This window comes from Mycetomoellerius zeteki, unplaced genomic scaffold (genome assembly GCF_001594055.1).
Source record: "Mycetomoellerius zeteki isolate Tzet28-1 unplaced genomic scaffold, Tzet1.0 scaffold113, whole genome shotgun sequence".
NCBI classification, from domain to species: Eukaryota; Metazoa; Arthropoda; class Insecta; order Hymenoptera; family Formicidae; genus Mycetomoellerius; species Mycetomoellerius zeteki.
In genome coordinates this window covers 1,027,076-1,055,050 of record NW_017256051.1, presented here as the reverse complement: position 1 = coordinate 1,055,050, position 27,975 = coordinate 1,027,076, and the positions used below count along the sequence as shown (strand labels likewise).

The window sequence follows — 27,975 nt, the reverse complement described above, 5'->3', positions numbered from 1 at the left end:
TAGGAGCAGTGGCGACTCACGTTAAGTTAAATTTGACACTACAGATTTAACAGTGTAGTGGGCTATTTCGTCAGTATACGAAAATTTATGATGGCAAACAATATCTCTTTGCAGTGACGTGCTTATAATTATAGAATTATGATTGCTTCTTGAGCGCATTTATTTAATCAACATGTGCTGTTCAGAAACATAAACATTATTGAGAGAAATGGACGAAAAAGCCCAATTCTATCCTATTCAATTTAACTAATTTAAGTTATTACTGCTCCTATACTTAAAATATTGTTAATTTATACTAAAACAATGGTTAAATTTGACACTATGAATTTAACAGTAGTATTATTTTTACAATGACTGCGAACGAGAAAATCTTGTACCCAGAAAATTTCGCAAAACAGTGCCGCACAATGGATTGCGTTAATAAACATCATCTGATTAATAATTTCCCGCGATGGACGAGAAATGGCGAGGAGAGAGTAGAGAGAGAGTAAAGACGTCAAAGATGGTTGTGTACCTATCGATGAAAGTTCATTTGCTTATTTTTTTGTCCTTGCTTATTTTTACGATAAACCGATAATTTTTGCGAGGCGCTGTTATACGATTGTCGATACGATTATAATGACCAAATCTTAATTGAGCGAAAATAATGGAAAGATTCATGGAAAAGATAGAATGGGATTTGTCAAATTCTCGCGATTTTTAAGAATAATCGGTATAATTTTGATTTTAATATTATTTAACGCGATATAGTCCATATTGTAAGCGAAGATTGCTGCACGCGGAAAGATGACCGAAGGAGAGAGAAAAAGACGTCACGAGAGATCGTAGGCGCGCTTTTAGCGCGCCGAGACGTGCATCCGTCGATGAATATGTGGGCAGTGGTCGATGTCGGACCAGTGGTGCGCGGTAGAGAAGTAGTTGCGAAAATATTTCCATTATAAATAGCGGTCGACCAACCAACGGCCGACCGACCGATCGGTCGGCACGGAAGGCGCGAGTGAATCTTCCGCTTGCTGATTTTATGGTCCTGAATATCAAAGAACGTTACACTCAAGTTACATCTTTGTCTAATGCCAGAGATCTTTTTTTCGATGCTTCTTCTTCGGCAGTCCGTAAAAATTTCTCTCTGCCCGCAAAGTAAATAATCTTTCTTGTGATAATTGGAATAATAATATTCAAATTTTTTTTATCATAACATTTTTATTTCTCGGTAGTTTAAACGTACAGAGAGAAAAAAATTGTTAATTTAATAAGCCACCACAGTACGTTTAACGAATTTGATTTGTAGGGATATCAAATATGTTGGTATCGAAAATGAATATGATTTGTTACTTTTGATTTATTATATAACAAATACACATAATACAGAACTCAGTCAGATTGAAATAATACGCTTCTCAAAAGAAAATTCTATGGGCGAAAGAATTATTCGAAAAATTTGGTGTTTCGAAAAATTTCGTGGTAGTAATCTGAATTTTAAAGGTAAATCATAAGGTAGATCCAAATTGTAACGCTAACAATGTTTATTTTAATTAAATAAAATTTATATTGTTCCCCTAATATACAAATTTTTGTATTTTAATCCACAAAAACAATTTCAATAATAGATAATAGTATAAATAAAAACGTAATATAATACATAAATGTAGCAAGAGAGAGAAAGAAAGAAAGAGAGAAGGAAGGGGAGATAGAGCGTTTATTAGGATAGGACTATGCTCTCTAAGAAAATACAGAATAAAGCGACCATGATACAGAGTGCAATGAAAATAATTTATAAAGAAAGAAGAAATGGGGAGGGGGAGAAAGAGAGAGAGAGAGAGAGAGCATGAGGGAGAAATGTGTATATATTTTATATTGCAATTTGTGATATTTACTGCTGTCCAATTAATATCCGAGAATATAGTTTATTGACAGGACGACATTTTGTTTTGCTCATAAATTGTCTCTTCAAGGAATGCTAGAATTTTAATCCAAGATTTGCGTTATATTTAAGAAACTTTTGTTTGCTCTTCATTTGTCATAGAAAAAAGGGATATGAACAACACGTTCACGCTCCATATCTTGTTCATAATCTCGTCTCACATTTGTTATTGGAACGACATACCAAAACGAATCATTTTAATTCTTACGCCGTAGAAAGTACACTGTTAAATTTATAGTATCAAATTTAACCTAACGTGAGTCGCCACTGCTGCTACTAAATATATCATTATTTTTTACCAAAGCGATAGTTAAATTTGATACTATATTGTGTCAATTTGACACTATAAATGTAGCTATTGTTTTAGTATAAAATAACAATATAATTGAGTAGGAGCAATGGCGACTCATGTTAAGTTAAATTTGACACTACAGATTTAACAGTGTACAGTCGTTACTCGTTGATCAAGCTGGAAGCCAAAAGGATTCCTCGTAAAACTTGTGTTCCGTAAAATTTCGGTGAAGACATCAAAGCTTGGTAACTTCCACCGAACTTGCATCTATATTTTATTTATTACTTTAATTTCCGACAAAATTTTGAACCTAAAATTGATGACAGGTTCTCTCGTTATTTACGATCGGACGGAAATATGAAGCTCTTACTATAACCGGAAGCGAATTCCCACAAAGGCAGCCCCGGTCGCAGGGATGAGCCGTACATCTTCGTCATTTATCCTCTGACCTATTTGCCGATATATGGGCCATAGGGTTCAGCAACCCAGGTCGGTACCCTGGGTCGATCGCTATAACGGGTAACCTGAATAGAAATTATTTTAGATCGCATTTATATTTTGATTGTTTCCTTTGCGGAAAGCATCTTCACAAAATGTTCCGCGCCAATTTGCGCATTAGTCATCTCTGCTCTTTGGTTTCATAGAAAAAACAATTTAGAGATGTTTCGAATTTTTGAACTCTCAGCTGTATATTTTGGAGGAAACTTGCCACGAGTTTGCTTGGCAATGCACTCTAATTGAATAACTGTGTATCAAGATATATTATATCGCAATCTTGTTGGAATCTATAACGTTTCGTTCTGACTTTTCTTTTTCGTCCCAAGAATAAGATGCACGCGCGCATGTCTGCAAACTATAGAACGAAAACAGACCGTTTGTCTCGTCTTGTGACAACATTTGATGTGCGTTACATACTTTTGCGAGCAGACAAAGTCGAAACACAGCTGTTGTCACGTCGAATAATCGTTGTAAAACAGTCGCATTAGGTTTAAAAAAATATGCGTCGTGCATCGAGTCGTTATTTTTAAAATATATTCTGTAGATTGATATGTTCTGCCACTCATCTAAAATCCAGTAATTCTGCAGACTTTCATAGGAAGAAGAACAGAGAGCAAATCTCTTAAAATGTACAGACCGAGAGGTTGCAACATGACTCTTCTTTCGCTCGAGTATTTCGGCCTCAACAGAGACCCAGTACCGCAATCACATTGGATTCGTTAGATTTCGCGGCGCAGCTAGTCGAGCAGAATATTAATTATTTATCCACAGGTGACCATCGGTGTTAAATACAGGGTTAGTTTGGATTAGGTCGAAGTCACGGTGTTGCTGCGAGATGCCGGGAAAGGGTAAAGGAGGGGGAGTTCAAAGAGCGTCCGAGCAAATATCCTTATTCGAATGTTAAACTCTTGCGCACGAGGGTGCCCGATGCGCGTCCGTCCAGGGAGAGTAGGTCGTTTCCATGGCTACAAGGGGGTGCATCGGACTGGTTACCGGTATTGCTAAAACTGAACGGAGCATCCCTTCCCTCCGCCTACACTTTCCCTCTCCTGACGGAACGGCCTCTAAAGCTTCTCGTTCTCTCCTATCCCGCGAATACATCTCACTCCTCCTACGGAATATCCTACCGTACCTGTGCTTTGCCTGCTTCCCCGTATCTACCCTAGATCATCCCGCGGAAATTGGGTTAGAGCTCGGAATTAGGAATCGCTGACTCTACCGGCGAATTCACCGCTGTGTGGAGACGTTTCATGTTGGGGAATGTGACACCATGGATGTGTTCCGTTACTGTGACTGAGGTATCACGTGGAATATTTACAGTGATAAATATAATAATAGTATCGAATCATCTTTTTTTTTTTAAGTAATCTTGCATTCAAGATGTTCATTGCAGACATTCATTCAAAATTTTTTAAGCCAAGGAAGATTTGACAAACATATTGTTAGGTAGCATATTGTTATAAATTATAACGGCAAACGTGAACAATTAAGAATAAAAATGTTTATATATGTTTTATATTATTTATAATTTATTTATAATTATAATTAGGACATTTTTTTTAATATGCGATGGGATAACCTAATATAGATAATTTTTTCATTTCTCTCTAATTACTTATTACTCACTAATTGCGATTTTTTTCTAATTGTTATTGGCTTTCTACAATAAGCCATTACTTAAGACTTTCTGGAGTAACGGCCGAACTTGATCGAACTTATCGTACCGATGTATAGTACCGACTTTTTTAATTTTAAATTAAAAATGTCGATAATAGTGACGTGTTTAATTCATTTTTTACATTATTGTTCTGACTTACTCAAACGCATACATCTGTCCTTATCTAACATATTGCATGCCATCTTTTGCAAGATCGAGAATCTGCTACTACACGCAATTACTGCTTTGCTTATCATTTTGAATCTTCGTTAAGCATACATATACACATAATTTGCAGACCAATATAAATCTTCTTTTGAAGATTTTAATCTTACTTTCGTAAACTCAATATCGTTCGTTCATGTAATCCGAGTGATACAATGTCGTTTTGTCCATACGAGCTGTAAAATTTTTGTATTAAGAAAATATTTACGTCACGTGACACGCTCTGCGAGTTGAAAAATAAGTAAATCTTTAACTTTTTTCGATATTGGTACAAAGTCCACTGCACCACCTCCTAATATTTTGCGTCTATATATTTTAATCCTGTACAAAGATCTTTGATTCCGTTCAATCAATTCGGAGATTTTTTTATACGACTATAATGTCTCAATAATTTGATCACTCCAGCATCCCCTTAAGTCGTAAGAAATTGATCAATCACAGTCGAATTTGAGAAGAATAATCGACTATGATTAATTTCTTACGATTTAAAACTTAAAGCTTAAGTAACGACTTTTTGTCGAAAGCCCATTATAAATGTAGGTTACGTTAGATTTATCAAAGATGGACAGTTTGGATATTGAAGTTGGCTTTTATTTAACAATAAACACATTATAATCAACAGTTCGTAAAATGATAAAATTTTCGTGAATTGAGTTTCAGAAATGCGAACGGATAGTTTGATTCTTTGTTTGACTTTTGAAAGTCATCTTCGTATATTTTAATAGATTAATTTAATATGACAGTTAACTCGAAAAGTATGTAATAAAAATTAAGTGCTCGTGACGTGAAACTCGTGACTTAAGTTTTGAACGATTTAAGAAATCGAGTTATCTCTCGATTTCTTAAATCGTTCTAAACTTAAGAACATGACTCTACATCAAAGAATTCGCAAATAAAAAACTGGTAAGATTTTTGTATAAATTTATAGCTATCTAACCTTTCTTATTCCAAAATTAAGTATTACATTAATTTTGTTGCAAATGATGCGTTTTTTCTATGACTGTCCCGACAAATATCTTAGTGTTATCGGTTAACAATTGTGACAAAATTATCGGATGTCTAATTAATCACAAACTTCACCTCCCGCGAATGGATAGGAATTGCATTCATTTCTCTCTCTCTTTCTCGCCCACCCGCATCACGCGGTCGTTCTCGTCTACAATCGATTTCTATCACAGGGGTGAGCTTTAGAGTTGCGAGGAAAAATATTTACGCGGCGTAACCGGGATATTGTCGTCGGTAAACTGAGCGCCTCCCACTCGCGCTCTCTTGATAGAATCAACCTCGTAGAACAATATGTCCTTTATAATCGAATCAACACGTCTCTTACGTCGTCTATGGCGATCGATACGTTGCAATTTAAGCTTGGCTCGTAGAGAAAATTTTCAATTATTTTTTCCGGGATGTCGCTTCAACGTGGCTTATCCAAAGGTGTAATCTTATCTATCGATATTAATGTCATTTTATTAAATATTTCCTCTGGCTTAATTAACTTAAATAACACAATGATCTACTAAATTTACTCGATGTTATGTTTTCTTTTCCAGTATTGCTGGAAAAATATTTTTTTGTAGACGATACGTATGCGTACGACACCCACGAATCAATACACCCTGGCATGTTTTTTCCGAGTGGGACACCCTATATTTATCCAGGGAACACAGGGGTGTACGACCTAGTTACGCTTGGGCGTGTTATATGGGTCATAGACACCATTCGCACTCGGTTGCTTGTGCGCGCGCACACACTCACGCGTGCCGACTGTGCACTGGTTCACGAGAGCAGTCGATTCACGAATGTGGGGCAAGAAGATTTTCTCATACCGCTTTCACCGTTTTCGTGAATAATGATTGAGCGATTACTTTGAGACACTGGCTACGTTTACACCGTGCGCTTAGTCCGCGACCTATATGATAGGTGTCTTTGTTTAATATACAGGATAAACAAGGACGTTTAGGCCGTGACTTAAATGCACGGTGTAAACGTAGCCACTGTCATGAAGGATAGTTCTTTCTCGACTGGTAAAATTAAAAAATGAAGAATCTCGAAGGCCAATATTTACATTCAGTTCTTATTTTAAGATCATCTTAAGTAATGTTTTAAGACTAATACGGTTCTTTGATCGATTTATGACATCTTGAGACAGAAGACTGTCTTAAATACAAGAATCGAATACCGGTCGAAAATGAGTTTTTTCTAGTTTATTTTTTCTTTTTTTTTTCGCAGTTGAATGCAAAATTTGCATGCAGAATGACGCTTGTCGTGTTTACGGATGAAATACAGAATCTATTTTAATCTCGCCTGTTGCGACTGTAATGGAGGAAGGAAGGGAGGGGGAGGGGGAGACAGAGAGAGAGAGAGAGAGAGAGAGAGAGAGAGAGAGAGAGAGAGAGAGGGGAGAGAGGGAGAAAGAAAGAAAGAGAAAGAAGCCAGCGACAGTGACGTCCGTCTCGCAGCAAAGCGGAGAATTTATCGATAGTCGGCGATTACCGCAGGGCATGTGACAGGGCTTTAGCTCGAATGGTCGTCGATGGTCTGGACTTAAAACAAACACATACTCCCATGTTGTAAACTACATTGCCCCCAGGCATGATACCTTTAACATTTATCGGAAAGGTTTTAGCTGATCGTTAAAAAAAAAAATAGTTATTGCGCATGATAAATCCGATTCGTTGGGACTCGATTTCGCCACGCGCTCGTCTTTACCTAAAATCGTTGTCAAAGCGATTAATATCATCGGGGAAAAAGCTCCACTTCGTGCTTGTTTCATGCGCGTGTATGTGCATCAATACATTGTTGTTCTGAAGAGAGAAGACGAAAGACGATCTCTCATCTTTTCTTTTTCTTCTTGTTTTTTCCATGCAGTAAATAAATTCGTGTAATAAATAGTCCACAAAGCAGATATCTATATTTTGTTGAAATAGTTCCCAGGATTGAAACCGACCCGGGTTTCCCCTGACCCAGCGGTTTCACTGTGTACACCAAGTACACACGGACACGCGCACGCGTGCACTCGACCAATGTATATCCCTCCACCTTTTCCCTTTATTCCTTTTTTATTCCCTTCACCAGTATCACTCGTCTCCGTTCTCTTTACCACCTCCTTCCGATTATTCTGATCGCTCTCATCCACCGTCTTTCCCTTCTCTTTGCATTTTCCTGTGTGGCATCCTTCGGCAATGGCGTCTTCATCCCCTTATCGCTTATCGAGATTATCCATCGCTCTCGTCAGGATTTTGCTTCCATCGAGAGAGAAAGCGTGAATCTCTCTCTCTCTCTTACTCTTACACATTGCCTTCGCTAGATTCTCGTTTCTTCCTCGCTCTTCCTCGATCGGGTGAGCCGCGCGCCGCGCACGCCTCTCTCAGTCTTTCGCGCAAAGCGATACCGTGGTGACGTGACATTACGCTCGGCAAAGCTTGCAGCTGGTCCAGATCTCTCATCATCATCGCCGAATTGTAACCACGCTCGTTTACATCTTTCCGTTTCCATTCCAAATGATGTTCGCTCGCTCTTCTATCGTCCGTTTCCCTTTTGGCGAGAATCGCACCTCGATTCCATGAATTCCGTGGAATGCGCACACGACACAGTGAACACTAAAGAGAAACTTGTGACGGCATCAGATTCCGCGCGCGCAAGGAACGAGAGGAAGGAAAGGAGAGAGGAAGAGAAGAGCGTTCTGCTATTTTCGAGACGCCGCGAAGTCTTGCCAAAGTGTGCCTTCTTGGCCCTCAAGAATCATAGCCGGAAGGTCGCGATAATCTGCATTTCCGCTCGACCGGCTCTCGGGATCGTCGATCGATCGCCGAGTAGCGCGATTTCAGTTTCCCCAGGATATATTCTCGGAGTGCGACGTGAATCAGTGATACAATATCTAGAGCTTGCTACGGAAAAGTAAATTTTTCTGTCAATGGGGTATGAACATCTTGCGCTGTCCTATGATCAACGATAAGGAATATTGTGATAATTTCCTGGATTATTCTTAAGAACGCAACGGTTCGTTTCGAGAGTAATTCTGGCGCTTGATCCGATTGACGATTCTGATTAATCTTACCTACGTAATAAAGCCATCATTCAAAACGTTCTAGGAGATAATAGATTGCTGCGAACCGTGACGGAAAATTGGATGTTCGACTGTAATCTCAAGACCACGCGTTGATATCTTTTGTTATAACAGAGTCATCATCGACGAGTACATCTCTCTAGTGGGCTTCTTCTGACGATCATCATATTTCTCATTCACGGTAAAGGCCGTTTCGATGATGATGTCTCGCTTTTACGAGCAAGACGCGACCCTCGGAGGGATATTCCCGCGGTAATAGCTGGACAATCGACGAGAAGAGATTGAAAAGGGAGAAATCTATTTTCCGTGGATCGTCCGTTCCGCACTCTACAGATCGATAAATAATTCGAGTCATTTTTACAAGATCGAGCGTGTTTATCGGTGTTAATACGTATGCAGACGGTCGACAGTATTGTGCACGATTACTTGAGACACACATTGATACTTGAGATACACATGATATAAGATCAGTATTGGAGAAGAAGAGAATTACGAAAATTATGCAAGTCAGTCGCGTTGACAAACACGATTCGATTTGGTAATGAAGAGAACTCCATGCAGATCGTTCCGATCCTACTTACGATGCAAACACGAAAGTATTATCCCGCTGGAAAGATTCTAAAATAAGAATTTGATTAATCGGCACGATTCGACTAGCAGGGAACCAGCAAAAGTTTGATTAAACGAAAACGATCGGTGGAAAAAAGTGGGAACGGATGAACGACGTGCTTAATCATGTGATTGATCATTGAGTATGCATGAAAAATTGTTTCGTTGATTATAAAGACATAGAGATAATAAAAATAAAAAGAGAGAGAGAGAAAGAGAGAGAGGCTGGAAGGAAAGAGTGCGAAAGCTGAGGAAAACCGAAAAATGCAAGCTGCGTCTAATCGACAACGATCGAGGACGATTTGTGATTGGAGCGTCGTCATCGAGAATGGAGGATAAATTTATCCGCGTCGCGAAGAGGAATGCGGCAGAAGCGTGGAGGAAAAGTAGCACGAGTACCGCGGAACGCCGCAGTCGCATTTCCGGTTTAAATTTAACGCGATGATACGCACACTTTCGCAATTAGCCGATATGGAGACCGTTGAATTTAACTGGAGGTTTGTTGGAGAGTAAGGGAGAATTAACCTTGTCGCCTGGCTTGCTTATATGCGAATCGTGAAATCGACGTCTTCCACTTTTTCGTTGCAATCGGCGTTTTGGTCGAGTCATTGCGAAATATTTCCGTAAACTCTAATTACAGCGGATATTTCGTTAGTCTTTCATCGGACAAAATCTTGTTGCATAAATTGGAAATCTATTAGATTTAATTAGTATGTCTATTGATAAATAAACGAATAAAAACTTTTCTTTAAATTACCAGATGAGCATAATTAACTCCTGTTAAATATATCAGCATTTCTCGATAATCTTTCTAAAGTTATTTTGAAAGTCATAATAACCTTTTAATAAAAGAACATGTAATGAATATAGAAGTTTTTTAACCGAAAATACTAACCGAATTCTTATTAGTTCTATCAAATGTTTTCGTTACAAAATATCGAATGTAATTATGATAACTAGAAATTATGATTGGTCTCATTAAACGTGTATGTACGTCTTGCTGGTGTAATTAAGACATTTTTCTTGATGTTCGCGTGCAGTAACGTAAAGGAAGATAGATTAAAATCTCTGATATAGCTGTAATCAGTGTACGAAAATGAACTCTTACGACGATTAAAATGCAAATTAGACGCTCTCATAATTAGCAAATAAATGATATTCTGTAATAGTTAATACTTGCAAGCATGCCGATACCTGCATCACTCGTGCAATTTGCTTATTTTATTCATGCGCAAAATATTTATCACATTATTTTTATTATTTACACAACGCACAACTATTACATTGGCAATTCGAACCAGTTTGTCAGATATTGATGCATCTACGCACAACCGGGTTATTAAATTTTTGCTTCGTAGGAAAACATCGCGCATTAATAAAAATATAATCGGTTATTCCCGATGCGAAATTTCGTTCATTTACATCACGGTTAACTTCGTAACTGCGTAATTGCGATTAAGCGTAATGCCCTCTTAATAACACATGATGATGCGTAACAATCTACCAATGAATACTTTCCAATATATTCCTATGCCATATTGTCATTCTGTTACGAAAGCAAATTCATCATTTAATAATCCAATAACGTTACGCGAATAAATGAGTCATGGTATAACGCTGACCTATAGAAGCTCATGATTCATAGCTTAACATTTACCTTCGCTAAGTAATAATTATCAGACGCGCTTTACATAAAGATACGACGACTATGTAGCTCCTTTTCTAAATAATAACAAATAATTCCCTCTCATTTTTTATATAATTACAAAATTTTTTTTCATTTATTCTTTTTATAACACAGGTAATACAATTATTGTAAAATAACTAACAATAAAATATTATTCAATAACAGCGTTACTAACTTTAGAAGATTGTATGAAATTGTAAAAATACACGACGTTATCGCATCCGTATGATACATTAATAAGATATCTTTATTACCTGGAAAAGTCTAGAATTCTCTTTTCGTAGAAAAGATCCCCAAGATCTTGTCAGTACTTAAAAAAAAAAAAAAACTGATTGTATAAATTAGAAATCTGATAGCTTTAAACTTTGATTTAACCAATATCCGTTTAAATTTAAATATGTCCATTGGAAATGAACAAATCAAAATTTTTCTAGTAATTATCGGATGAGTATATGATTAATTCCTTCTTGTTAAATAAAATTTATTAATATAATACGAAATTTATTTACAATTAAGTTAGCATAACTTTTTAGTAAAAAGAAATGTCTATTGAATATAACTAGAAATTTTATAGATTCAATCGAAAATACTAATCAAGTTTTTATAGTTAAGTCTATCAAACGTTCTAGCTATTAAATATTAAGTCTAATCATGACACCTAGAAATTTTGTTTCCTCTCACTAAAATACATTTTACCACGTATAATTAAAACATTTCTTTTAATGTAGAAAAAAGAATTAAACAGTCCAGATAAAATATATTTTTAATTTATGTCTAAAAATATTATAATGTCGCTAAAATGTTAATATAAAAAATCGTTAAAAAACGTAAAAAAAAAATAAGTACAGTAAAACATATAGTTCATTTGCTACAACAACGTTGTAATTGAAAAATTGTGATTTTTAAATTGTTTTTCAACTTAAAAGGAAACGGATCTTTGAAGTTTTTTTATTGTGCTGTTAAGTAAAATACATATTTTATAATTTGAAATATTTGCATTTCACTTTAACACTCAGATTAAATCAATGATTAAAACAACGGCTTTAATATGCACCAATGCGCACTAATGCGTCCAATTCGCTATAAGTTTGCGCAGTTATGAGATAGTATAATATGTTATTCTTCGTGCGCGTTTATTATTTTTTACCTGTATCTCGAAGAAGGATAGAAATAAACTCAAACGAATATTTACGTCTTGCGTTCTTTACATGAGGGCGTCACGTACGTTGTTATATCTGCTTACAGAGTATATGATGTCGGAAGGTGGACTGGCACCTAGTATCAGCCTCTCGTGCTACATGCTATTCAAAAGATTCACGTACTAACTGCTAGTCGCACCCACGTGTATGTGTTGAACCTCCACAAATTGCAGGGTGTACTGCACTGTAACCCCATGACGCATTTAATACATGGCCCGCCTGGAGAGTAAGTGTCTCTTTCACATGTATTCTCGATATTTTCGCAAAATCTTTCGCCTCGTTTTATTTTCGCAATGACAGGATCGATGAAGCGGTTTATCGTACACACATATGTACACACGATCATCTATATAGAGGAGAGACGGTCAGGGGTTGCATCGGAAATGAGAGAAATCTCATTGTCCATTAATGCCGTAGATTGATATATTCTGCTGTAAAAATATCACACCTGTAGAAATATCATACTGGCTACTGCTCAATTAAATGTGCTTGAATGATAATCTTTATTTGCTTATTTCGTACGTTTTCATTTGAAACTTTAATATAAAGAATTATTAAAGGAAGTACGAAGAAACATAGCTTATTTGCTACAACGATATAATTAAAAAATGTGGTTTTTAAGTTGTTTACAACTTAAAAAGGATCTTTGAAGTTCTTGTTATTAGTAGAACAACATAATTGAGTTTTTAATAACTCTTAAGCCCTAGACACAATGCGAGACAACGACAAGAACAGCGATAGGAATAGTATAGAAATAAGTGACATATAATTGTCGCCTTCCGTTACACAATGCCGCGAAAGAAATAAAGCCCATTTTACAATTGCGTAAACGTATTTGTAAAAGGTTGTAATTGTAAGAATTCACCAATCACGGTCAAATTTGAGAATATTCGACTGTGATTGGACAATTCTTACGATTATAATCGCTTACAATTACGCTTACGCAATTGTAGAATGGGCTTAAAAGGCCAACCAATCTGATCGCGTATAGACTGCAGTATATATTCTTTTATCAGCTTCACGGTTATAGCGTATATGAACAGAATGAAATCTGAACACTGATAGGCTGTAAGGCGATAAACACAGAATATCAATTCGGAAATTTATCGCTATTGCCTTATTCTGTGTTCCTATGTGTTCCATTGATATATGCATTCCCGAATGTTGGATTCCTCTGCTTCTATCACTATCGTTATTTTTATCATTATGTTTAGGGCTTTAGGCCTGTGTTCCAAAATTCACTGCCAGCGCTAAAAATCTATAGTTTACGTTACGAGCACTATAGATTTTCAGCATTGACAGTAAATTTTGGAACACAGCTTTAATTGAAAAGAAAATTGGAAAATGTTTACAGGAGATCCAGCTGCGATGACCTTAACCTATATTATCAAAGTCATGATCCTGAGTGACCTCCAACAGGTTTTAATTGGTGCTCGTTATTTGTTAAAAAGTTATTAAAGAATTTCACTACTTTACGGGACGAAACGAGATCTATAATTGTACTATTTGTGTTTAAAAATAAAAATAAACTTTGTTTGGGGCGTGGAAAGTCGTACGAAATAGGGGAAGGTGGGGTGGACTTTGTTTCGTGTAAAAAGTCATATGCTCCGTGGCAGGAGGGGAGGTAAGGTGAACCTCGTTTCTCATGAAATTCGAAAACCCATGTTAGGACAGTACAATTGTAGACATCATTTTGCCTTTAATTTTTTATTAAGTAACGAGCACCAGCTAAAAAACCTAATTGGAGATTACTGAGAGTGATCATAACAATATATGTCAAGGTCAAGGTCCCCTTTTGCAAACGCATTTAAAAATAATATAAAATTTTAATGATTGAAAGAGAGTATTCAAACTCATTTTCTGAAAAACATTGTTTTTGTCTCTTAGTTATGTTGTTGTAGCAAACTAGCGATATTGGCCTGTCGAAACAATCGGATGTTTCTCTCACTGCAAATCCTTCAGTTGATTTGAAATTGATTCTTCCTCAGCAAAAATGACCAAGCAAGCATCTATGTATAGTTTTACAATCAATGATTAAGCTACGATCTTAAAAAGGAAAGATTGAAAAATCGCATCTGGCGATAACTTGATATTTTTGTTGAGAGAAAACCGTTTTTAAATCAGTCGATGAAACCGAGACATCTTGCATAAATCTCCGTTGTATAGGAAAACAATGTAATTACGTGCATTTATTATTGCAGTACCGAGCATAGTGGTGTATAAAAGAAGCAGGTCGCAGGATCGACCTGAGAGTCCTACGGTGGTGGTGCAAGGAGGAATGCCCTCACTGCCGTCCTCCAAGCAAGGCCTCGCCATAAGTGGCTGCGGTGGTGCGCCTCATCAGGACGCCTCGGAATCAGATATGATAGACGGGAATGCCAACCCTAACGTAGGCACATCCCCCGCACCGAACTCGCTCCACCGTCCCGCTTCCTCTTGTTCGTCCGATAAATCGGACACTGAAAGCAAGAACTTTCGTAATCGGGTATGTGTTCCATTAATCACTGTTAGGTCATTATTTTCTGCTCATCTTTTCTCATTAGAAACTTTAATTTTGATATTTGGAAGAATTTTCGTGATTTTTTTTCCTATAAAGAAATCAATTATGACAACAATATTTGTATATATTATTAATCGATAGTGAAATAACGACGAATATATTAAATAGTTACTTACACCTCATCAAATAAGATATAATAATTATATTTTTCTATATTAGACAAATATTTTTTTAAATAAAGCATAATGCCATAATAACTAATTAATCATTGAGATAAAAATACATTCAAAAGCTCTTTATTAAATTCGCTTATCCACGAGCAGTATGCGACAACTACATCAGAGGAACGCAGCAGAGTTCAATTTCTCCTAAGAAGAAAACTTATCAGCATATAATAAAAGGCGCGGCCTTTGGATTTGAACTTCGAAAACGAAAGTAAATGAGAAATACCTATATCTCGACGATACAGTACTGTATAACAGTTTAGTATCGTACAAAAATTCAGTAACTTTATTACTGAAAAAGTTATATACAAGGTGTCCCATTTTAATAACCGCATTTGAATTTCTTTTAAATTATATAGGATGTCGAAATCCTGTTTTTACGATATTACGTGGTATTGAGAGGAACATATTTCGATTAACAAGATTTGGATGGAAGCATTAAGGTCAAATAAAGGTCAATTTCATTTTTATAAATGGCAACCTAATTTTTTAAACACCTACGTTTGTAACCACACTCATTCCGAGCTCAATGCATTATAACTCAAAGATATCGCAAATCAAAGTGCTAAAGTTGGAAAAGTCGAGTGCAACGTCATGTTTATTATAAAAAGTAATGGAAAAGTGATGAAAAAAGTAACGCTTCCCAACTCTAGGACAAAGATATACGCAGAGGTCGGATACTTTTGGGATAGACCTCATAGATATTGAAGAAAAGTTACAAAACACTTATTCTTTTCTTATTTGTGTTTTTCGAATCTGATATACCTAAATATCGAATAATAAATGCGAATTGAAAATGTTATATTTACGAATCAATATTGCGACGACGCATCAAATGCACGTAAAGAATCCTTGATGTTGCAGACGAACACGAAACTGAAACTGTTAGTCAGAAGCCATGCCATGAGAGAGTCGACATCCCCACCGCGGGAACCGCACGGCAACGGTCCAACGTCGCCGCACAGTCCGCAATCGGTGGACGGCGAGAAAAAGATCATATGCAGCCTCTCGCCCAACTCTGGCGCCAAGCTCAACAACAACGAATCTATATTCAATAGCAATCTTTGTTCCGCTCAATCTCCCAAACAGATGCGCAACACGGCGACGTCGCCGACTTGTCGGGCACCGTCGCGAAATGGTAAAGCGATTTCTTTCTTTTTTTATACTGCGCTTTAAAGGTAAAAATATTTAATTTCAAGATTTTTGCCACGCAGGTCAATCTAGTCCTTCTCAGGTACATTCACCAAAGAGCATCACATCTCCAACTAATGGCAATAAATTGGAAAACCACCGCTCCAAATTCACTAATGCGAATATCATTCAGAAATGCAATAACTGTGTGAAGAACAATCAAAATGAGCGGCCAGGTTTATTGCAGACTCCGATATCACCCATCAGATGCGGTCAAACGTTGCAGCATTCACCGAAGAGCACCAATCTTGCTCCGTGCGGCCAGAATAATCAGCACAAATCCGAGCAACGAAGGCCGAACACTTTGAACATTTGTAATAATCAATGCTCGGCGCAATGCGGCAACACACTCTCAGTGACCAGGCCCGGATCTAGGCACAAACTAAGACATCAGAATTCGTCCCAAGGCAGTTACGATAGCGCATCGCCATGCCTTTCGCGCGGTACGTTGTTTGAACAATACGCTTTTCATCCTTTTTCTTGATCTATTTCGAACTGACAAATTTATAGTACTACAATTTGATTGAAAAGATTCAGTGTGTCTTGATATGTATGATAATAATGTTTACAATTCGTTGTCTTAACTCTTAACACACATGATTGGATCAGCGTTTTTTTTCCTTGAAATATAATTTACACATTTTTCTTCAATATGTCACTAATCTCCTATCTCCTCATTATTTACATGAAATAATTTTAGTTAGTTTATTTTTTGAACCTTTTGAATCTTCGATTTGGGATAATAGCAGTAAAATAATTTTATTTTATAAATATGCATGAATAGAACTCGTAGATTTGTACCTTTTGCTTGACAGGCAACTGTTCTACTATTGAAATATCCTCCGATGTCCCCAAATATTGCTATGCAAGAAAATTGCTATTTTTAATTCTTATATTACGATCTATAATATCAAATTTTTTATTTATTTACAGATAGTAGTACGGAGCTGTATACGGACAGCACCGGAATAGATCTCGAACAATTTATTGCAGAGACTATAAACCGCAATCAGAAAGATCGCACAGTGTTGCTAAAAATCGAGAAAGATTTAATCGATTTCGCGAAGGATCGACAGAAGGTCTCACACAAATTCCCGAACATGTCATCGTATAACAGGATGCTGGTGCATCGAGTGGCAGCTTACTTCGGGATGGAACATAACGTGGATCAATCGGGTTTAAGCGTCATCGTCACGCGGACGAAAAATATGCGAATACCAGATACTCGCTTCAAGGAGCATATCAGAGATGATCTGATCCTATCGGAGGAACCGCGAAGAAGTATCTTGAAACGAGATTCGAGCTCGTTTGAGGATAGCTTCAACTTCAAATCGCCTGACAGATTGTCAGGCGATTGCTGCCGGCGTAGCAAGAGCTTCGAGGAGCGAGAAGAGGAATATGAGCGCGCCAGACGAAGGATATTTAAAGATAGTAGTGGTGAAAGCAGCGAAATTACGTCTTGGCCATGGTCCTCGACGGAGAGTTCGGATGCCTCTGCGAAATTTCGCTTGCTACACCCGGATCATCTAGTCAGGTAAATCGCATCTAAGTTTTTAACAATTATTGCGCCTGATAATAATTATAAAATGTTCGTCGGATATATCTCGATAAAATTGTCTTATATTGTTCATATGTGCATCTTCAGGCAAAATCGACTTCTGAAAGGCGAATCTTTTGATGGAAGGGATTCATTCCGCGGCGGAGTGATGCGCCCATCGGTTTCTAAGTCATTCAGTTTCGGTGGATATACCAAAGGCATGTTGACAAGGGGAGATAGTGTTACATCCACACATAGCGCGGGAGCTCGCCTTATGAAGCAAGGTAATTATTTGTAATTGCGCACGAGATTAAATTTTTTAATGCTATCTAGTGATATTCTTGTCACATTATTGTCGCTTTTGCATGCTCTCTTCAATCTATTATCGTATGTGGTAAATGTGTCGTAGATTCTGGGGCGAGCATGTGTTCACGTTTAAGTCCGAGTCGTTCGAGTAGCGGCTATAAATCACAGAGTCAACGCAGCGACGCGACGCTATCGCCATCTCTGTCACCTTCCCCCGTGCCGGCCACTATGACGTGCAGCCACACTCAAGTGTCCAGTCAGGACTTAATCTCGCCGGAGTCAAACGGTGACCAAACGGTTATGTGGGCAGTCACTAGTTTGTCCAGTGTACCCCCTGGCAGTATAATAATAAATCCGCAAACCAATCAGCCATATACGAACACGGACGGCTCGATTTATCGTTATGATCCAGACAATCCGCCAAAGTTCTTTACTATGGAGAATGAGAATGGTACGCCATTGTCCGGTAATAAGCAGCAGCAGCAGCAACACATGGAATTGCCCTCTGAGCCGTCCAGAACGAATAACAACATCAAAAATGACAATAGGAAACAAAGATCGCCGCAATCGAGGATCAATGTTACCGGGGCATCTACCGGGGCCCAAGTAACGAACACAGCGACATCGCCAAGCCTGCCATTCACTCCGCCGCCGCCACCGCCACCACCTCCTCTTCCTCCTGCTCCACAGAATCCGCCCCTTCTGCAACAACAAGTGCAGCAACAGCAGCCCCACTCTCAGCCGCAGCCGCAGCAGCAAAGTCTAGTCAAATCGTCAACGACATTACCGATATTTAATCATACTAACCAAACAGCTCAACAACCCTACGCGACCTACGTACCTACCTCAGAACCGTATAATCAAGGTGTCTATCCACCCCCCATGGGACAACCGACTGTTATGATGGCATCTCATCCTACTCAGAGTCAAGCAAGTGTACAAAATGGCGGTCAGGGCGATGTCTTCAATCAGAATCAGGTCTACACCAATTATGCGATACCTGTGCATCAAGGACCAATATCACAGTCAGGGGTAAGTGTAATAGTGAAAATTCTTTTGCAATAGTATTAAATCGATCGAGAATGACAACATAAACATATCTGAATAAATATCTAAAAAAAATTATGTAGAAATCTATATAGGACCTAGATTTTTGGCCTAAATCCCCGTCGGAAATCATGAATTTTCTATATGGGTTCGTACCGGGTTACCTGATTTTTTCAACAGGGCGAACCCGTTCCACTTGCGCCAAGATCGGGGGAGAGATCAGATTTCATGTCCCCCCCTTCATTGTTATTAACGCGCGTAAGTGTACTGAAGGACGCTGACACTTCAATCCAGATTGCCTCCCCGGCAGATTGCCACCTCCAATTGAGAGAGGGAGCAACACCTCCCCTCTCTTTATTTTTTTAGGATCTTCCTTTTTTATCATAACTGACTCACAGAAGGAGGAGGCCGCCTTCCAGGCTGTTTCGCTCCCGAGCATAACCCGGACCGAAATGTCTTTACCTACAACCTCGGTCAAGGCTTAGCTGTCCACCGTTCATGCTGAATATACTTCCAGTGTGTGAATCCTCTACGCTTCGAATCCCTAACTGCAATGATGAAGACACCTTTCGACTACTGTTCTCTTTGCCTATGCGACACAGGTATTGGTCGAAACGTTCATGGCCAGCCATCACCTTTATTAGGCGGTAGGATAGCCCATTGTGGGAGCCTGCCCATCTATTTGGACAGACAGGACCAAATAGTCTTGACAGTCTCACGGCCTGTGATCGTCAGATCGAACAGTTGGTCTTGCTAACATTCAAACGCTGCTCCTTTCTGATTATCTCCATGTCTCTGTGACATATCCTTTCCTATCCCGTATCTCCTGAACTCGTCGATACTATTCGGTGCATATCTACTACCACTATTCGGATACATATCAGGACCAGGATCTCCAAGAGGAAATGCCACTCGGTACCGTAGCCGCCGAAGTCCATCCAAGGTGAAGCTGTAGTACTTGGACCCCATTTAGACCCCACTTGGACCAGGCAGGCTGTCCCTATCGTAATATATGCCAAAGGCGGTCGCTTCACAACTTGGTGCTTCTTATAGAACAGTACCTCAATCTTTTGTGGAGTCACCTCTAGCACTACGGCGCCACGCGGAGGCGTTGATTGCCGCCATGGTCTCTTCCTACGATGTTCTCCAGATATAGCAGATGAAGGGGAGAGGCTAATCATCATATTCCACAGAAATAGCCCCTGTAGGTTTTGGACTCTCCATCCGCGATCAAGACCGATACTATCGATTCCCGGAATCCGATTCACCTGTCCTGGAAATAATCTCTACAGAATTGATCTCAATCATTTGTCCAACATCTAGTTCAACCTATTGTAATCTAATATAACTTGAATGTAACTCTATTGTAACGTGAATGTAACCTAGTCATCTAACTAATTCTGACTAGGATTTTGGTTAGATTAGGTTAAATTATTATTTAAGGATTTATTTGTCTTTGATTGACAAGCTTAACAAGTCTGCGCAAGTAATGTGTTGTGGTATAAATAAATTCGTAAAACATTTTTCGAAAAATTCAACCATAATGCTATAACTGATGTGCAGGACATGGCCGAGTTATCCGGATATTTCTTAGGTATGAACATTTACGATCAGCGTAGCAATGGGGACAGCCACTCCACGCCTCCGCATTCCACGTATCCGCCACCCTCTGCGAATCAGACCATGCAAAATGTGCAGTCAATACAACCAAATTATTGGCAACCATCGCCAAATCAAATACCGGTAAAAATAAAATATATGCGATGTATTCTTTGATTGCCACTTTTACTTGATGAAAGATAAATCTTTCTAGCCTCAACAGACCATGTATTTTGTGCCTCCACCTGGAACGACAATTTCTGTCGGTCAAAATCCAGGGGATAGGCAACAGCTACATCAACAGCAGAGGTTTCCAACGAATTATTCTTTCAACGCGCAAACAATGACATCTCCGAGCCAACCAAGTTGTACGTTACATCGCAATTGTTATATTTCTATCTCTTTGCTTTTTCTGCAAATTTATTTAAAATAATTGACGTTGTGTACTTCAGCTAATTTCGTCGGCAGTTATCCGGTACCTTACAATTCGTTACCAGCAGTAACTCCGACTCCTGGCGACTATACGTATCAACCACCAGTTCAAATGATTCCTACGTATTATCCGCCAGCGCAACCGGCGATGCAACCACCGCCTGTGATGTACAGAGTACCTACGCCACCGAACACACCAACATCTAGTCAAGTAATTTACTAATCTGTTCATATTGATAATTAATTGCCAATATTAATTTTGCAGGAGATAAGATAATTGGTTCAAATAATAAAAAAGTTACACGTCAATGCATAACATCACAGCTTATGTCATTTTGTGTTTGATAGCCCTAAAACAATATAATTTTCGCGCTGGAATATTTCTTTTGGAAATGTTCAATTTCTGAAATATTAAAGCGTTCCAATACTTTTTGGAAATTCAGTATAATATTAATATAAAATATTAATATACAATATTTTATATTTGATGTGATTAATAGATACCTGGTATGCCGTTGATGTATGTTAACTCGAGTAGCTACGCAGCCCCGACAATGGTAACCAGTGGAACATTCGGACATCAGGTCACCCACAACGGTACATCCCCGGCGCCGCCTGGCACATATATGGCACCCACGCTGGTTCCCAATCTCGTCTTCAGGCAAAACGTTCCGGTAAAAATGCAACAGTAACATCTATATACTATTGATAAGTTATCAAGGAACTGTAAACTAAAAATGTTTTCTTGAAATAGATCGTTCCCAGCGTGCGGGCGACAACGCCAGGTAACTCCCAAAGAGCCAGTCGGTCTCCAACTCCGGCGCACGAGTTCTTCGGAGGTGGGAGCGGGGACCGAAGCGCACAACCTCAACCACGTTACCCACTGCCAATGTATCAGGGTGTCCATATCGTGCAAGGTATGATCCTTTTAAATGTAGCATACATTCATTAAATCGTTCTTTAAACGGCATTTAAAATATTCATAAATGCAGGGGACATGAGATTGATGCACTCAGGCGTACCATCCAATTCCCGGTTGCAGTATGCACCAGTATCATCACCGCCTGTTGTTCAAGGCTGCCCGCGGCCTTACAGGCCACCTTCGTCTAACACCTCGGGTCCCGGTACGCCGACTTCCTTTGACGGCAGAAATCAGAAAATTCGCAAACATAGGTAGCTTTGAAACTCATGTTATTTCTGTTCTTATCAAATATTATTTTTTATTTCTCACGGTAAATTTATAAATTTATTATCTCGTGCAATTCAGGTCCAAAATAACATCTTTGCCACCAAGCGGCGCACGACCCAATTTTTATCAGACATCTTCCATGTCATCGCTCCCATCAAACATACCCAAAGACATCAGAGAAGGTATAAAAAATTAGCAAAAAGCATAGAGAGAAAAAGAGAGAGAGAGAGAGAGAGAGAGAAAGAAAAGAATTCGATGTTTGCGCTCAGTACATCGCTTAAGATTTAGTTATTTTCTGCTTTCATTTCGCTTATGAAGAATAAAGTGTAACACAATTTTGACACAATTCTTGTCTCCTCTTAAAAGCGAAACCTGTGGAAGACAGTATAATATAAGGTACAGAACTTAAATATAAAATATTACACAGAACATACACACAGTGTCTTCTTTGTACGATAGGGGCTTCTTCACGTGCGTTGATTTATCTTTATTAATATTTATCGTTTTTTGTTTTTGTACGTGCTGGAAAGTGATTCCTACTTCCATAAATTTATTAAGTAATTTAAATGATTATATATATATTATACATCTCGAGATAATTACGGTGTTTTTGAGCTTATAATATAACGATTAGCGTCAGGCAAAAATATAATACAAATTTATTGATATATAGAGAAAGATACTGTGGAAAAAGCTAAAAGCTTTCTTATGGAGAAAAGTAGGAAAGATATCTTTTCATTGCACATATATTTTATTGTTGCACTGTGCTTAAATAGTAACGCGCACGGGATATTATTCTGAATTGATAAGAAAATGTTCAGAAATGTTTCTGTCCAATTTTCGTATTTAATGTTACAAAGAAAAAGAAACTTCTTTTTCTTTGTAAAAAGTGCATATTTCTAAACGTTATCTAATTGAAAATTAAGGAAGAACGGTTCTGGAATTTTCTTGTAGATATTTTGACATTATAATGACATTGAATGTGTTCTTTGCACACTTTTTTCTAACTCTTTTTTACATGACACGTACCGTATATATATATATATATATATATCTTTCATGCTTATTATGCACTTGGCAAGAGATACAGATAATATTAATTCAACTTTGTCAGATTGACATTAGAGAACATGTTCTCACTCTTTTTCACGTCGACTATGACTATGTTTAGTTACAATTTGTTGTATGAGTTATTTTTTCTTAGAAAACATTTTGCTTTTACGTACAAGGCTTCCTTTATGAGTTACAGTTGATGTTGCTACACAGGAAAGTGGGGGAATTGTGCGCACCTAAAGGAAATTCATTGCTGAGATGTGGTTTTTGAAGTCGAAGTCAATATAAATACGTCAATAAACAGTCAAATTTTGTAACAAAAAATCATCATTTTGACATCAAAGTACGTCATTTTTATTTCCTCTCGATTTGGTACGTTTCTTGAGCTGTTATGTAACACCATATGTGTACATTTATGTTGTACAATACGAAATATTGGATGCATTCAGTACCACAAGCGCTCAGTGAGTTCTTATATCTATTTGGTCTATATTTTTAGTTTTAACTAAATATATGCCAATAATTATATATGCCAATAAGATGCAAGCGCTCACTGAGCGCTCAGTGAGCGGTTGTAGTACTGAATGCATTCATTGATATCATGTTATTTTAATTTGTTGAGCAGAGTTCCATATCTTCCGAATTCTTCACAAATAGTGCACTTTTTATTGTGGGAGAAACCTTTGAATTATATCAATGCGCACAATTTCCCGCTGCTAATTGATTTGAGGAGAAAAACTGTTACTCAAAGACTTTTTTTATTTTAATTCAACGAATAATATTTCAAAAACGCATACAATGACGTACTTTAGTAAGGTATGCATGATTAAATAAACAAAATAAGAATACGGATTTACCATCTTATTTTTTAGATGTCAAAATTATTATCAAAATATGTAATTTCATCTTTTCTTACTTTTGCCGTTAACTCCATTTTCAAATTATATACCTAACTTATGGTTATATCTGAAAAGAATTACTATTCTAGCCTAGAAATTTTGCCGCGGTAGCGGTCATTTATCGGAAAAGTACTAAACCAAAATGCGCACAATTATCCCACTTTTCCCTATGTTCTTTGTTTTAATGACATTCATTTATATTTGCATCAGAATAACTCACTATTATATATGTCAAGAAGAACAACGAATTCTATTCTGTCCTCAGAAGTAATATTTCTTTCTAGGAACGGTGAAAGTGACCATCACCCGTCGGAATCAGGTACAATTTTAAGCAAACGGATTGACAGGATAACATCACTGATAATGCGAGTCATACAATTTTGATTATGAACAATAATCATGATTGACAACTTACTGTTCAGCTTTACTGTTCAGAAACACGATATATTCCTAAGAGTTTGCCATATTAATTATTATTTATATACGTATTATATATATACATAATTCTATATATATATATATATACATATATATATCCTGAATTATTTAAAGAGAAGCAACAAAGATGTTATTAGAAGAATATACGCATGCACGTATGTACATCTCGAGTGAAAAGAAAAATAGTATACTGTTACGCGAATTGTTTTTTTTTTTTTTTTTGGAGGATGTACGAAAGATGAAAAAACTTAACTCTTACTCTTAAAACTTTCAGTCGCCCTGAATTCACAGTAAAATTGAATTATGCCAGACAGTATGCATGTCCAAAAAGGGAATATAAGATGATCTACAAACGTTTTGAGGACATCTTTATGACATAATGTCTGAGAGACAGCTTCAGGACGTCTTAAATTATGTTCGTATTTTGGATATACTGTTTTCTGGTATTATGACAATGCACAAGCATCCTAGATAATACGCATGTCCAAGAACGAGACATAAGACGGTCTAAAACATCTTTAGGACGTTTTATGTCTCGATTTTAGACTTTTTGTTTTCTAGGATGAAACACAAAAGGAAGAAGGACAGAACATGATCACGTATGTGTCCAGACATAAGACGAGCGAATTAGTGATGCACCGAATAGTAAAATATTCTACACACAAACACACACACACACACACACAAAATACTTGAAGATATTAACTGCGATTTTACTGCAGTTTTACAGATACTATATGAATGTGAGATTTACCTTTAAGGAGCATTACCATTAGGATTACAAATAAGTACGAATTTGTCAAGGTGATGCCGACCGCCAGGAGAATATGTATGACGATTAAATTAATGTATGAAATAGCTGAAAACAAAGACTATATCTTACTGAGTACGTTTACAAGGTGCACGAGTCTTTCGGCTTAGTATTAATGGCGATCCAAAGAGATGTTCTACTATCTATCTTACCCGCTAATTTTGATACACTCGCTGCCATCACATCGGTCAATAAATATACTTGAAATTGACATTTGACTTACCAATTCAGATTTCAAAGGGTATTTCTTGTAAGATTTGCCTGTGGATGATTGTAGAAATCATTATTTCGTTTTTAATTGAAAAATAAAAATGCTATCGATTTTTAAAAGACAGGAATTTTTTTAGCTCACTCAGCAAAGCGTGTCTCAGAAAAATCGCACAAATCTGTGATTGCTTATGATGCTAGCAACTTGTAGATTTTGCTGTCTTCAACTATTTTGAATATACCGACATTGTAGCAACATGCAGGCAACAATGTGTATATATATTGCCAGCAATTTAACGGCAAGATAGCATCAATGTTACCTTTAATCAATATCGGCAATATAACAGCATTGTGTGATGCTGCATATTATTATGGCAATATGACGGCAATAGTACGAATTTTTATGATGATCATTTTAAAGTTGTCGGCAAATTGATAACAAGTTGTTACTTAAAATTGTCATATCGTGAAGGCATCAAGTTATCAACAAATAAGAACTCAGTTGCTGCAATTCTGGTAGCAACACATACTTAGCAAGCAACATGACAGCTACAAGACAAATATGTTGCTAATGGTACCAGATTTATATATGAAATTGTAGATGTTTGAAGTACCAACGTTTTTGTTTGTAATTAAAAAATAACTTACAATCGATTTTTATACAACAGCTAAAAATTCATTTAAAATAAAAAAGATTATAAGCTTATTTTTTAACTACAACGATTTACTATATAAATCTGGTGCCATTTAAGGTGTAGCTAATAAAAATTCCTATCTGTTTTTTAAAAGTCAATAGCATTTTTGTTTTTTAACTACAAACAAAATAATGATTACTGTAATTATCTGCAAGTAAAATTCTACAAAAAACATCCTTTGAAATCTAAATTGGTAAAAGTGGATGTCAACTTCACAAAAATAACAAATTAGGGACATCGCTGCCCATTCTGAGTCCATTTTTAAGCAAATTGTTCTGTGCTACCTCAGCGTAATATGTATCTATGAAAATTCTAAAAGTTGGCCGCGCGTTAACGATGCCAGCCCTTACTTTTTCCTTTGATATGTATTTATTGTGAATGACGAGAATTTACATATTCTTCATAAAACGCTTAAATATAATTTCTACAAGCGTATTCTCTTCCTCTGTCTGTCTTTCTTTCTTTCTTTCTCTTGTATTTTGAAAGTTTCTATTATGTTTTACGAAATGTTGCAAGGGAAAACAAAATAATAATCATTCGAAGAAATATAAGATGTAATATTTTACACTTTCGGAACATTCTGTAATGTTCAACTAGATATGTCTTTGATCAATCACAATTCATGATTGTACCTGTGAGTGTCATTAATTATAAGTAAATATGTAAACGTATTCAGTACATAATCTTTATGTCTAGTTTCAAGCAGTAATTAAGTAGCGTGAAGCCATCACAGCATTCACAGCCTCAGAATTTATTACTTCCGCTTTGTTGCAGAAAAAGATCGAAACTACTCTATTCTTATTTATGATAACAGATAATTTTTCGTGTTTAATATCAGTCACAAATCATATTAGCAATTTCGTCTGTAAGTATTCTTTAGTCTCAGAAGTTTGGTTTTTTTTAAATACTACTATTTATCTTTCACTATATGCGAACATGGTTCATGAATTTTGCAAAATCATGTACACACACACACACACACACACACACACACACACATTTTTTTTCTCTATTAAAAAAGCTACTCTTGTCTAAAAACTCAACCGAAAAATTTCTTTTTGTAGATGCAAAATATCTATATACTTTCTTTAGCACTCTGACCTTTTTAGCAATTCAATATGGCGGGCCCAACATAATGGCTATAGATTCAACATTTCAGCATCAATACTTAATCATAAAGATTAACACTCAAGTGACTCTTACACTCAATTTTGGAAATGACACTCAAAGGTTTAAGCTGTTTAAGATTTACACTCATCTATTGAGTGTCATATACAAGTGTTGAGAGTAAACTTTTATAAATGTTTATAGTGTGTATACTTAAACTTAATGTGAACACTTAATTATTGGGTGTATGCTCTCATTTTTTTAATGTATAGACTCAATTTTAAAAATAAACACTCGATCTTTGGGTTTACATATTCAATGTTTGAGTGTAAATACTTAATCTGCAGCGTAAACACTCACAATTTAAGTGTATACACCCAAATTTTTGAGAGTAAACTCCTAAAAAATTGGGTGTTTACATTCAAATTTGAGTATAAACACACACACACACACACACAAAATACATACATACACACACACACACACACACACACACACACACACACAAAATACATACACATATCACTTCTTTCTTCCGTCCCTCATTTCCTCTCTCCCTTCCCTCTTTTTTAGTGCTTAAGAACTATAC

General features: G+C 37.0%; 1 protein-coding gene across 5 annotated transcripts in view; it reads left to right on the top strand.

The window, feature by feature from the left end:
• Window positions 1–27,975, top strand: part of LOC108727827 (R3H domain-containing protein 1) — a 46,928-nt gene that overhangs the window by 11,079 nt on the left and 7,874 nt on the right. Inside the window, exons 1-17 of one of the 5 annotated variants that reach the window (XM_018456127.1) lie at window positions 9,475–9,762; window positions 12,198–12,377; window positions 14,353–14,636; window positions 15,740–16,013; window positions 16,090–16,509; window positions 17,000–17,600; window positions 17,712–17,887; window positions 18,013–18,941; window positions 20,520–20,699; window positions 20,770–20,923; window positions 21,008–21,198; window positions 21,488–21,661; window positions 21,742–21,904; window positions 21,980–22,160; window positions 22,255–22,358; window positions 22,543–22,572; window positions 24,413–24,558. In XM_018456127.1, coding sequence (XP_018311629.1) covers window positions 12,362–12,377; window positions 14,353–14,636; window positions 15,740–16,013; window positions 16,090–16,509; window positions 17,000–17,600; window positions 17,712–17,887; window positions 18,013–18,941; window positions 20,520–20,699; window positions 20,770–20,923; window positions 21,008–21,198; window positions 21,488–21,661; window positions 21,742–21,904; window positions 21,980–22,160; window positions 22,255–22,358; window positions 22,543–22,571 — 3,876 coding nt within the window. In that variant the 5' untranslated portion in view covers window positions 9,475–9,762; window positions 12,198–12,361 and the 3' untranslated portion in view covers window position 22,572; window positions 24,413–24,558. Of the gene's footprint in view, window positions 1–9,474; window positions 9,763–12,197; window positions 12,378–14,352; window positions 14,637–15,739; window positions 16,014–16,089; window positions 16,510–16,999; window positions 17,601–17,711; window positions 17,888–18,012; window positions 18,942–20,519; window positions 20,700–20,769; window positions 20,924–21,007; window positions 21,199–21,487; window positions 21,662–21,741; window positions 21,905–21,979; window positions 22,161–22,254; window positions 22,359–22,542; window positions 22,632–24,412; window positions 24,559–27,975 lie in introns of those variants that run through there. The other 4 variants (XM_018456110.1, XM_018456118.1, XM_018456094.1 and 1 more) reach the window with 4 other exon arrangements.